Consider the following 12,385-nt stretch of genomic DNA (forward strand, 5'->3'; position numbering starts at 1 on the left):
ACACCTTGAATCCCAGCACTTGGGAGGCAAAGGCAGGCAGATCTCTGTGAGTTCAAGGCCAGCCTGGTCTATTCAGTAAGTTCCAGGCCAACCAAGGCTCAAATGAAGGCGGGGGTCGGGGTGGGGGTATAGAGTATGGACAGCAAAAACTAGGGATGGTGTTCCCAGCAGAAGGAATGTGCTCCACAAAGGCATAGAGTCAGAAGTGTAAATCTGAGGGTGGCACTTAGACATTTTCTGTGGCTAGATCAGGCATTGAGGGAGTCCTCAGGCACCTTTGGGCTGGACCTAGCTCCGCAAACTGCTTAAAACCTGGAGTCTGGGAGCCTGTGCTTCTAGGAATGGTGGGGGTGCCCTCTAGTGGTACACAGTGGCAGCAATAACAGGATTGCTGAAGGTCCTAGGCAAATCCTCCTAACACAGGCCTGAGCAGAGCCCCAGCAGAGGAAGCTGTGTGTGTGTGTGCGTGTGCGTGTGCGTGTGTGCATGTGTGTGTGTGTGTGTGTGTGTGTGTGTGTGTGTCTGTGTCTGTGTCTGTGTGTGTGTCTCTGTGTCTGTGTGTATGCGTAGTGTGTGTCTGTGTGTATGTGTCTCTGTGTCTGTCCGTGTGTATGTGTATGTGTGTGTCTGTGTTTGTATGTGTCTCTGTGTCTGTGTGTGTCCGTGTGTATGTGTATGTGTGTGTGTCTGTGTTTGTATGTGTCTCTGTGTCTGTGTGTGTGTATGTGTGTTTCTGTGTGTGTCTGTATGTGTGAATTTTGTCACTGTGTGATAACATTATACCTCTGATATGCAATCTGGTGGTGACCCCTCTGACCAGCCATGAGTCTGGATGTTTTGCGTGTCAACCCAAATGCATGCGAGCAGCAATATCCTGGCAGGATGAGCAGCACGTGGAGACCAAGGCTGTTCTGCCAGCTGAGGTCCACAACAGCCTGTGTGACCCTGTATGTCCACGGTCTCTGTTGACCAGGTAGCCCAGGAAGCAGTGCTCCCTGCAGACATCATGTTCTCGCTGAGGAGCCCCCCGGGCGCTGGCTACCTGGTGATGGTGTCCCACGGCGCTTCAGCAGATGAGCCGCCCAGCCTGGACCCTGTGCAGAGCTTCTCCCAGGAAGCAGTGAATTCAGGCAGGGTTCTCTACCTGCACTCTCGTCCTGGAGCCTGGAGGGACTCCTTCTCCCTGGATGTGGCCTCAGGCCTGGGTGACCCTCTGGAGGGCATCTTTGTGGAGCTGGAAGTGCTGCCCACCGCCATCCCTCTGGAAGTGCAGAACTTCAGCGTTCCTGAGGGCGGCACGCGAACCCTGGCCCCACCACTGCTCCAAATCACTGGGCCTTACTTCCCCACACTGCCAGGCCTCCTCTTACAGGTGATAGAACCACCCCAGCATGGGGCCCTGCAGAAGGAGGACCAGCCTCAGGATGGGAGCCTCGGCACCTTCTCCTGGAGAGAGGTACGGCTGTTCCAGAGACCCCCAGGGCCACAGCCCAGCCCTGGCTGCTGGCACGGCTTCATGCTTTATTTCATGTCTCCCTCTGGGAGCTGGAAACCATTGCCCCCTGACTTCTCGCCTGTAGAAATGGGTTCTGAAGGGATCTGTCCTCTCCTGTGTCCCACAACAGAACGTTGAGGGTGCTGGTCCCAAGATCCCTGGTAAGTCTTGGGCTCGCTGAAGCCCGACAACCAGCCCTGGGTCTGCTCGCAGGTGGAAGAGCAGCTGATCCGCTACATGCACGATGGAAGCGAGACACCGACAGACAGCTTTGTCCTGGTGGCTAATGCCTCAGAGATGGATCGCCAGAGCCAACCCATGGCCTTCACCGTCACCATCCTGCCCGTTAATGACCAACCGCCTGTCCTCACCACAAACACAGGCCTGCAGGTGAGTTCACTCCTGGGACCACCCCATCTCTGCTTCTGGAAAGAGACTAGGGTCCCTTACTTCTCCCCTTCTCTCAGGCTTAGTTTCATCCTCTGTAAAAGGGTTCACTGCCAGGGCTAGAGAGATGCCTTAGAGGTTAAGAGCACTGGCTGCTCTTCCAGAGGTCCTGAGTTCAATTCCCAGCAACCACATGGTGGCTCACAACCATCTGTAATGAGATCTGGCGCCCTCTTCTGGCATGCAGGCAAACATGCAAACAGAACACTGTATAAATAAATAAAGCTTTTAAAAGAAAAAAAAAGGGTTTGCTGCCACATACCAGGTTATTGGAAGGAGAGATGTGATATTGCGTTGAAAACAACACAGGCGTGAGGTTTTGCTACTGGGCACTTATAAATACAGTGGGCAGTCTTGTTTTCAAAAGGCCATGCATGGCCTTGTTGTTCCTTAGACTCACCTATAGCAGAAGGCTTTCCTTAAGGCCTCAGACCCAAAACACATGATAAAATTTCTTATAAGCCCCGTATGGTGAGCTGCAGGTGGGGGGCTCAAGTGCCACCATAATTAAAGACCACGGCTAGACTTGCCAAGCTTCTCTCCCTTATAGGCTGTGGAGCAGTGGGACCCCTGTTCCATAGAAATGGAAGCTGAAGTCCAGACAAGGACAGCACTCCATGATCACATGGAACACAAGGATGTAGCTTGACAGGCCCACCTAGAACAATAGAGGTTGGATTAAGCTTTGGATGACAGTGTCTAGAGCAGTGGTTCTCAACCTGGGGTCTCAACCCCTTGGGGGTTGAACGACCCTTTCACAGGGGTCACCTAAGACCATTGGAAAACACAGATATTTACATTATGAATCCTAACTGCAGGAAAGTTACCATTACGAAGAAGCAATGAAAAGAATTTTATGGTTGGGAGGGGCGTCACCACATGAAGGACTGTATTAAAGGGTCACAACATTAGAAAGGTTGAGAGCCACTGTTTAGGGCATAGACCACCATCAGGAGTAGCATTTGGAATAGTTGTAGAAGAGGGGTAACTTTGGCTGTTTCTGACATGGGGGTCTGAGTCTTTTGTGGTGATCTGTGGAGAGGTGGTATAATGTTGCCTGTGGGAAGCAGCTAAAGGATGCGCGGGAGGAGCGGGATTTGGTCTAGATAACTAAGGGTTTGTCTAGCCCAGATTGGAAATGCTGTGGCAAATTGGCCACCCAGATGGCAATATCCACCCATGTTAGCTCCCTGGAGCCCTACAGTGAAGTTTTCTCTTACTGGGACTTGAGGAGGGAGGGGCTCATGGATGCTAGGATGTTTTCTGATATGAGGACCCCTACCCAGAATGGCCCCAGTGACTGGCCCTGTGCCACATGGAACAGGGCCCAAAAAGAAGAGGCTCTTGCCCTGCTTGGGAGGGTAGCCTCCGGGACCTCCCCTGAATTCTGCACGGATAGGTTCCTGAGGAAGGAACTGAGACGGAAATTCTCAGCTCTCCTCTCTGCTCTCCACCTCCCTCCCAGTCTTCAGCTGGTAGGAGAGCCTATTTCTATGTATCCTGCGCTGGCCAACCCTACTGCCTGCGCCCTGTGCCCACCCCTGTCAAGTGGTGCCTACCATGGCAGGAGGGAACGGAGGTCCCTGCCCACCAGTGAGATACAGATGGAGCAGCACCTTTGGTCAGGGATGGGGATCCCTGGGAAGTAAGAACTCTGTAAAGGGTCAAACAGGAGCATTTCTAGGCAGGGGGTTGTGAACTGGCTTTGAGGTACAATTAAGATTAGGACAGGTGGAGAAGGAGAAGGAGAATGAGATGGAAGGCCCTTTATGTGGTAGAGCCCAGAATGACATAGGCGTCTACAGCACCTAAGTAGAGCAGGGTGGAGCCCTGGTGGCAGTTCCAGGGCCAGGAAGAAGGGGGTGGGTGGGCACAATGTGCACAGAACTTTCACATGCCTGTGTCCCCAGATCTGGGAGGGGGCCACTGTGCCTATCCCTCCCGAGGCCCTCAGGGGCACAGACAATGATTCAGGGCCGGAAGACCTGGTCTACACCATCCAGCAACCCAGCAATGGACGGATAGCACTGAGGGCAGCCCCAGACACAGAGGTCCACCACTTCACGCAGGCCCAGCTGGACAGTGGACTTGTGCTGTTCTCACACAGAGGTGGGTGCTGAGCGGGTTTTTCATCCCCCCACCCCCACCCCCTGGAAGGTACCTTGAGGGTAGGGAGCTACCTTGGGCCAGCAGGATCCAGATCCACCCCTTGTGCTCAGGAGCCCTGGAAGGAGGCTTCCACTTCGACCTCTCGGATGGTGCCCACACTTCTCCTGGACATTTCTTCCGAGTGGTGGCCCAGAAGCAGGTGCTTCTCTCGTTGGAGGGCAGCCGGAAGTTGACCGTCTGTCCAGGTAGGTCTGCATGCTGAGTAGATGGGGCAGAATTGAGGGCGGCACAACAAGACCCTGGCCTTGGCTCCTATCAAAAGCTGACAGGTTCCTTTGTGCTTTTCAGAGTCTGTGCAACCACTCAGCAGCCAGGGCCTGAGGGCCAGTTCCAGCACAGACACTGACCCCCGCCACCTGCTGTACCGGGTGGTAAGAGGCCCCCAGCTTGGCCGACTCTTCCATGCCCAGCAAGGCAGTGCAGAGGAGGGCCTGGTGAACTTCACCCAGGCTGAGGTAAGGGCCTCACTCCTCAGCCAAGACACAGACCCCAAACTTACCTCAGGTGGCTGCCAGCCAGAGCGCATACATCACTGGCAGCTGAGCTTTTCTGGACCCTGCCCTAGTTCAGGGTTAAGCCTCCAGAAGGAAGCTTCAGCTGGATCCTAGATGCTAAAAAAGGCCACAGTAAGGAAGAGCAGTGGCACTCCAGCAGCTGGTGCTGGACTGAGCTTGCTTCAGTGGGACAGAGTTTGGGACAAAGTTGAGCTTGGGGCTCAGGGCAGGTGCCAGAGAGGAACAGAGCAAGCTGGGAGCAGATGAGTCACAGGCAGAGTGGGCCAAGCTGAGGGACAAGCTGAGGGACACTATTATTCACTCTTTAGAGCAGAGTTCTTAGGTCACACCAGGGCCACCAGTCAAAATTATAATTCCCAGCCTCAAGTAGAGGCTGACTGAGGTGCTGAGATGTCAGGGCTGTCTGTGCTAACCAGTGGCCAGCAGTCATCACTTACCGGGGTCTAAGGCACTGTGAGCAGCTCCTCCGGGCCGTGGTGGAGGACAGGCTCTTCTGGGCAAACAACACACTTGGTGCTCCCACCTAGAGGCCATGTGAGCTCATGAAACTAGGGCATGATCCCGATTGTTTCTGTATGAGCGGGATCCAAGAGGACACAGCTGACCCCGCCCCTCGATCAGCAGCCTTGTGGTGCTGCTCCAACAACTTTCCAGAGGGGCTTACCCTGGCCCTTGAAAATGGCAGGACCCACCCCCAGAACTCTTTCCAGCACTCTTTCCCCTCAGAAGCCTCCTGGGCCCCACAAGTTCCTCTCTACCCCTTCAGATTGTGCGCTCCCCCTGAGAAGTAACTAGGTGGAGGAGCCAGCCGAGAGAAAGCAACTCCCACCCAGCAGGCAGCTCAGAGGAGGAGGATGCTTTAGCTAGGGTGAAGTAAGATTTCTCGGGTCTGTCACATCATTTACATTTACGAGGCTTGTGTTCTCTCTTCTCCTGGGCCTTGGCATCTACCATAACCCCTTCCCACCCGCTCCCCACAGCAAACTTGGCCAGGGGCTAGGGCAGCTGTATGCCCTGAGTCACTGGGAGCCTTGTCATCAGAGACCAGGAAGGAGGAGAGAATAGGACAAGGCCACAAGTGCCCCTCCCCCATCCAGCAGTTTCCCCACCCCCACATACACACTCCAGCAACAAGAAGGACCAGACTGAATGGCCACCAGGGGGCCAGACTGGCAGTGCCACCCAAGGAGGCTGGAAAGAGGCTACGTGGCACAGGCACCCTCCTCCACTGGAAGAAGCCAGGCAGTGGTTTAACAGTCCCACTGCTCTTCAAGACTCTGGGCTCACCAGGGCAGGGCTCAATTTGCAGACAAGGATATTCATTTGGAAGTCAGGTGACTATGCCGTGCACGTGGCTAGTAAGAAGCAAAACCAAGACTAATCCTTCTGACTGCTCACCCCAGTTCCCTTTGCCTAAGGACACCGTTTCCCACAGCTCGGGAGACCCACCACACACACACACACACACACACACACACACACACACACACACACACCCTGCACACCTGGCCTGAGCTCTGCCTTTGTCCCATCCAGGCATTCTCCTACAAGAGCACTGATAGCCAGGCGTCACATTGACCTCCACAGCCACTGCTGGGAGGTTTCCATTTCCTACCATGCCCACCATCAGCCTGGGCCAGAGGTTTCAACTGGCAGTCTTCAGTCCTTTAGGACACATCTGGCCTGCAGATGTGTTTTATTTGACTACACATTACATTTAATGTTTTAACATTAGTTGTTGACATTAAAGCCTTAGGAAATTTTACACAAACCTGATGCCCCGATTCCTCAAAGGCCTGTGTCCCTTCTTGTAGCAAACCCCTGAGGAAGAGCCCTTTTCTTAGCACAGGTCTGCTCCCAGGGTAGACAGCATGGCCCTACTGCAATACTCTGGGATTCTAAGACCGCTTGCTCACACTTGTCCCACTCCGTCTCTGTTTTACTATTGCACAAGTCCTGTTTTGCCGAAAGCAAAATCTTTCTGTGTCTCCTAAAAGAGGAAAAACAAAGATAAGGCATGAGGATGTATTGATTAGAGGGTAGAGGAAACAGATTTCTTTATAGAAACAAAGAATATTACTTGTGTTCAGCATAGACGAGGCCCTAGAAAAATTGGTGCTGCTGTCAGTGTGACAGGGAGTTGAGGTCTCACGGATAACAGGGTCATGATGGGGTCTTTGTGGTCAGATAGTGAGCAACTGCAGCATTTGACCACGAGTGGGCTTAAATGCTGAGCCTGGCACAGTGGCACGTTCCAGCTACTCAGGAGGCTGAGGCAGGAGAATCACTTGAGCCTAGGAGGTCAAGGCCAGCCTGGGCAACATAGTGAGACCTTGGTTCAAAAGAAAAACAGGCCGGGCAGTGGTGGTGCACACATTTAATCCCAGCACTCAGGAGGCAGAGCCAGGCAGATCTCTGTGAGTTCCAGGTTGGCCTGGTCTACAGAGTGAGTTCCAGGACAGGCACCAAAACTACAAGAGAAACCCTGTCTAGAAAAAACAAAAAACAAAACAAGAAAAAAAAGGAAAGAAAGAAAGAAGGAAGGAAAAACAGCGAACTAACTATAATTTTCAAAGGCTCACTCTGTGTGAGGACTCTGTAGAGGCTGTAGGCAGAGGCCTGGGGTGGGACACAAGAGAGGAAATTTGCCGTAACCCAGGCAGGATCTGGGTGGCAGGGGAGAGAGGAGCCAAGGAGGTCTCTCTAGGGTTTCCCCTGAGTCATTCGCCAGCAGAGCTGCGTCATGGTGATGGAGTCTCAGGAGGCGAGGCCACTGGAACACATCTGGGCCTAGGGAGCTTGAAATAGCTAGTTGACATCTCTGTGGAGCAAAAGACACAGGTGGAAATCTGAGACTGGGGTACCAGTGAGAGCGAGAGTAACCTGGAGATCATAAGGGCTATTTGAGGCCCTGAGACTGCATGAGTATGTAAGACAGAGACCATGTCACAAGGCACTGGGGAGCAGGACCAACAGAGTCTGTGAGATATGAGGACACCCAAAACAGAACACCACATCCCAGAAGCTTCATTATGTCAAGTGATGCTCAGCAGTCACTGAGACCTGAGACCCAACCTCAGGATCTAATGCACAGGACCCCTTAGTACCCTTCATGAGAATGGATTTGATGACATCATGGGGATAAAATCCTGAGTGGGGTGGGCTGAGGGTGTGTGGAGACTATTCTTGGGGAATTTTGCTGCAAAGAAAAACAATGAAAAGGGGGAGGTAGCAAACGCGCAGAAAATGTGAACTGGGGGATGGGGATGTAGCTCGGTTGGAAGAGTGCCTGCCTAGAACGCAGGAAGCCCTGGGTTCAGTCATCAGCCACCACATAAAACTGGCATTTTAACAAGTTCCAGGACAGACTAGGAAGCATGAAACCCTCTTTCAAGAAAAAAAAAAAAAAGTCAATTTGAGAGTAGTTTTCTTTAAGATGAAAGAAAAAAGAACTTGGTTGTATAGCAAGGAAACAGAGGATCTATTTGGGGGGAAAGCTGGCATAATAGGACACAGAATAGAAGTGGTGTCTGCAGGAAGGAAGGAGGATGGAGCCATTGCAAAGGAGGAAGGACCCCGCTCTAAATGGAAACTAGCTAGAGCTGGGGCTGTAACTTAAGCTTCTGGCTCCAGAGCCCAGCTCTTCTCTGCCACATTCCTGCCTAATGGCGACCCCTTGAACCAATGAGGTGGAGAGCAGGCTGCACAGAGGGACCTATGTTCAACCAGAGGAACTCAGAGTAAGGCTGAGCGCTGGGATACTGGGGGAGATTAGAGTGCCAGTGTTCTGCCAGCCTGATAGGAAGCTTCCAGAGCGAGCCTACCCACCACACCCAACCATAATGTCTCCCCCAGGTGAATGCTGGGAATATTCTGTACGAGCATGAGACGTCTCCTGAGCCCTTCTGGGAAGCCCACGACACCATTGGTCTCCTGCTGTCCTCACCACCAGCCAGGGATGTGGCTGCCACCCTCGCTGTGACTGTGTCTTTTGATGCTGCCTGTCCTCGGCGCCCCAGCCGCCTCTGGAGAAACAAAGGTGAATAGCATGATGGGATGGCAAGGTTGAGGATGCAGAGGAATGCCTCGAACGGAGGGAGGGATAGAGGTGTGGCTAGCAGCTTCTGTCTTAGTCCCAGGACCTAGGAAGTTATGGAGATGGTGTGTGGGGAACACTGACATCAGAAGAAGCAGTCCTTGTTCTCCCGAGACCATGAGTCCCATCCTGGAGTCTAAGGGAGCAAGAGGCACAGACTTGCCCTGGGGTCTGCTTTCTGAGGGTTCATGGCTCTTCCTCCAGTGGACTGGACCTTCATAGCCTATGTCTCACCCCCAGGTCTCTGGGTGCCTGAGGGCCAGCGAGCCAAGATCACCGTGGCTTCCCTCGATGCCTCCAACCTCCTAGCCAGTGTTCCGGCCTCTCAGCGCGCTCGGCACGACGTGCTTTTCCAGGTCACACACTTCCCCACCCGGGGCCAGTTGTTGGTGTCCGAGGAGCCACTCCACGCCGGGAGGCCCCACTTCCTGCAATCTGAGCTGGCTGCAGGACAGCTGGTGTATGCCCATGGTGGTGGGGGCACCCAGCAGGATGGCTTCCGCTTCCGTGCCCACCTCCAGGGGCCAACGGGAACTTCTGTGGCAGGACCCCAGACCTCTGAGGCCTTTGCCATCACCGTGCGGGATGTGAATGAGCGGCCCCCTCAGCCACAGGGCTCCATTCCACTCCGCGTCACCAGGGGCTCACGAGCCCCTGTCTCTCGAGCCCAGCTGAGTGTCGTAGACCCAGACTCGGCTCCGGGGGAGATTGAGTATGAAGTACAGCGGGCACCCCACAATGGCTTCCTGAGCCTGGCTGGGGACAACACTGGGCCTGTGACCCACTTCACACAGGCTGACGTGGATGCAGGGCGGCTGGCCTTCGTGGCAAACGGGAGCAGTGTGGCCGGCATCTTCCAGCTGAGCATGTCTGATGGAGCCAGCCCCCCAATACCCATGTCCCTGGCTGTGGATGTCTTGCCGTCCACCATTGAGGTGCAGCTGCGAGCACCCCTGGAGGTGCCCCAAGCTTTAGGGCGCTCCTCACTGAGCCGGCAGCAGCTCCAGGTGATGTCAGATCGTGAGGAGACAGAGGTAGCATACCGTCTCACTCAGGGGCCCTTGTACGGGCAGCTGCTGGTGGGGGGGCAGCCTGCCTCTGCCTTCAGCCAGACGCAGGTGGACCAGGGGGAAGTGGTCTTTGCCTTCACCAACTTCTCCTCTTCTCAGGATCACTTCCAAGTCCTGGCTCTGGCCAGGGGTGTGAATGCATCAGCCACTGTGAATGTCACAGTGCAGGCTCTGCTGCATGTGTGGGCAGGTGGGCCATGGCCTCAGGGCACCACCCTGCGCCTGGACCCCACAGTGCTAGATGCCAGTGAGCTGGCCAACCGCACAGGCAGTATGCCCCACTTCCGGCTCCTGGCAGGACCCCGATATGGCCGCCTGGTCCGTGTGTCCCAAGCCCGCACAGAACCTCGGAGCAACCGGCTGGTGGAACATTTCACTCAGCAGGACCTGGAAGAGGGAAGGCTGGCCCTCGAGGTGGGCAGGCCAGAGGGTAGGTCCTCTGACCCAGCGGGTGACAGTCTCACTTTGGAGCTGTGGGCAAGGGGTGTCCCACCTGCAGTGGCCTTCTTGGACTTTGCCACCGAACCTTACCACGCAGCCAAATCCTACAGTGTAGCCCTGCTCAGTGTTCCCGGGGCTGCTCGGACAGGAACAGAGAAGCCAGGAAGAAACACCCCCACTGGCCAGCCAGGCCCAGCAGCATCCAGCCCCATGCCCACTGTGGCCAGGGGCGGTTTCCTGGGCTTCCTAGAGGCCAACATGTTCAGCGTCATCATCCCTGTGTGCCTGGTCCTCCTGCTCCTGGCCCTCATCTTGCCCCTGCTCTTCTATCTCCGCAAACGCAACAAGACAGGCAAACACGATGTCCAGGTGTTGACCGCCAAACCCCGCAATGGCCTAGCTGGTGACACAGAGACCTTTCGCAAGGTAGAGCCGGGTCAAGCCATTCCACTCACAACCGTGCCTGGCCAGGGGCCCCCACCAGGAGGCCAGCCTGACCCAGAGCTACTACAGTTTTGCCGGACACCCAATCCTGCCCTCAGGAATGGCCAGTACTGGGTGTGAGACCTGGCCTGTGCCCAGGTGCTGCCCACCCTCCAGACCCACTGCTTCTGTACCCTGGTCTGGCCTGAGGATCTCCAGGGCCAAAAAGACCTTGAGATGCCAGGGGTGGAGGGAGCTGGGAGACAGTCTGGAGATCCTGGAGTGGGTGGAGTCAAGAGCTGGAACCTTCCTCAGCTCACTTAGACCTGTAGAGCCACAGGGGCCACGGTGAGAGGCAGCTAAATTTGGCTCACTGTGTGTGGGGGGGAAACAGGGTAACAGCCTAGATAGGTCACAACTCTGGGTCCTGGGTCTGTGACCTTAGATAAGTCATACCTGACCCAGGCTGCCTAGAAGGTCAGGGGAAGAGAGCACCCTGGGTTTTCCACCCCAGCTCTGGCCACCATTTCTTGTCTCTGAAGAACAAACTCTCCCTCTCTGGTGTTTTCCTGAAGCTGAATGGGGAGGAAGGTTAGTCAATAGATTAATATATTCGAGGTGCAAAGTGGGTGGGTTGTTCTGGGGCTGGTTAATTTAAGGCAAGAAAGCTATTTAACATGGTGCTGGGCTAGCCAGGCCTGATGGAGCCCTGGAGTATGTGGGATGGAGAAGGGTCTGAAGCCATTTACCCACAGAGCCCTGTGGTAAGGCGCTGAAGCGTCGGGAAGCAACCTGCAACGCTCGGACTGGGAATGCCAAAGGCCACTCTGGTGGCCTTGCTACCCTCAAGACTAGGGAGCGGGCAAACTGGGGCACTTGATTCCATGGAGCCTTGATAAATGGTGCTTCAGAGGCTCCGAACAGCTGTGCATTGTTTGTGTTTGACTGTGCACTGGGCTCTTATCCATGGCAGCCTCACTCCCCTGGGGCAGGCAGGCCATGTGGCCTAGCTTCATGGGGGTGGGGATGGACAGATCTGGGCAAGCTCTTGAATTTCCACCTCCTGGGGCCTTCCCAAAGTCCTCCACTCTCACCTGTACAGGCAGATGGGCTGTTTGTTGAGATGGGACCAAAGCCCTTTACTCTACAGGGAACTTCAGGGAAAAAAAATAAAAATAAATGCTCCCAGCCCTGGATGTCTTAGCCTGGGTTTTGGTCTCCACAGCCCTACCCTTCCCCACCTCCTTTTCTTGGGGTTGGAAGAGCAAACGTGAGGGAAATGCGGGAGCTTGGGAATGCCAAAGCTTGGGACACGGTGCACAAAGGAAAGATTTGGGCATGCAGACTTGAATGTGGAGCCTTTCACTGTCTCCATCCTTCCTCAGGAGGACCGAGGCGCTTCACTAAAAGGAGAGGAAGCAGTCCAGGCCCAGGAAAGCCAGATGGGCCTGTGCTTGGCCCTCGAGCACACCATTCAGCTGGCAATGGGTCCTAAAATGCCAAGTCTCCAAAAGAAAGGCCATTATGTGAGTTACAAGGCAGACAGAATCCTCTGGCCTTCCTAAAAGAGGATGATGCCAGATCGGGAGTAATGAAAACGAAGTCTGGCCCAGGGGATCATCGGGTCCTGAGAATGGGCTGAAGTCATTAGAAAAGAAACACAAAGCTGAACTGGTGTCACTTGCCCGTGATCCCAGCATTTGGGAATGGAAGTAGGGAAAAGAGTTCA

General features: G+C 54.6%; 1 protein-coding gene across 1 annotated transcript in view; it reads left to right on the forward strand.

Annotated features, from left to right (window-relative positions):
• Cspg4 (chondroitin sulfate proteoglycan 4) overlaps nucleotides 1-11,852 on the forward strand; it is a 36,907-nt gene extending 25,055 nt beyond the window's left edge. The window contains exons 4-10 of the mRNA XM_052761290.1: nucleotides 974-1,456; nucleotides 1,709-1,885; nucleotides 3,853-4,051; nucleotides 4,162-4,296; nucleotides 4,400-4,566; nucleotides 8,482-8,665; nucleotides 8,963-11,852. Coding sequence (XP_052617250.1) covers nucleotides 974-1,456; nucleotides 1,709-1,885; nucleotides 3,853-4,051; nucleotides 4,162-4,296; nucleotides 4,400-4,566; nucleotides 8,482-8,665; nucleotides 8,963-10,797 — 3,180 coding nt within the window. The 3' untranslated portion in view covers nucleotides 10,798-11,852. The remainder of the gene's footprint in view (nucleotides 1-973; nucleotides 1,457-1,708; nucleotides 1,886-3,852; nucleotides 4,052-4,161; nucleotides 4,297-4,399; nucleotides 4,567-8,481; nucleotides 8,666-8,962) is intronic.
• Nucleotides 11,853-12,385: the final 533 nt, after the last annotated feature.

This window comes from Peromyscus californicus, unplaced genomic scaffold, assembly GCF_007827085.1.
Source record: "Peromyscus californicus insignis strain IS unplaced genomic scaffold, ASM782708v3 Scaffold_11__1_contigs__length_118956290, whole genome shotgun sequence".
In the NCBI taxonomy this organism is placed as follows: Eukaryota; Metazoa; Chordata; class Mammalia; order Rodentia; family Cricetidae; genus Peromyscus; species Peromyscus californicus.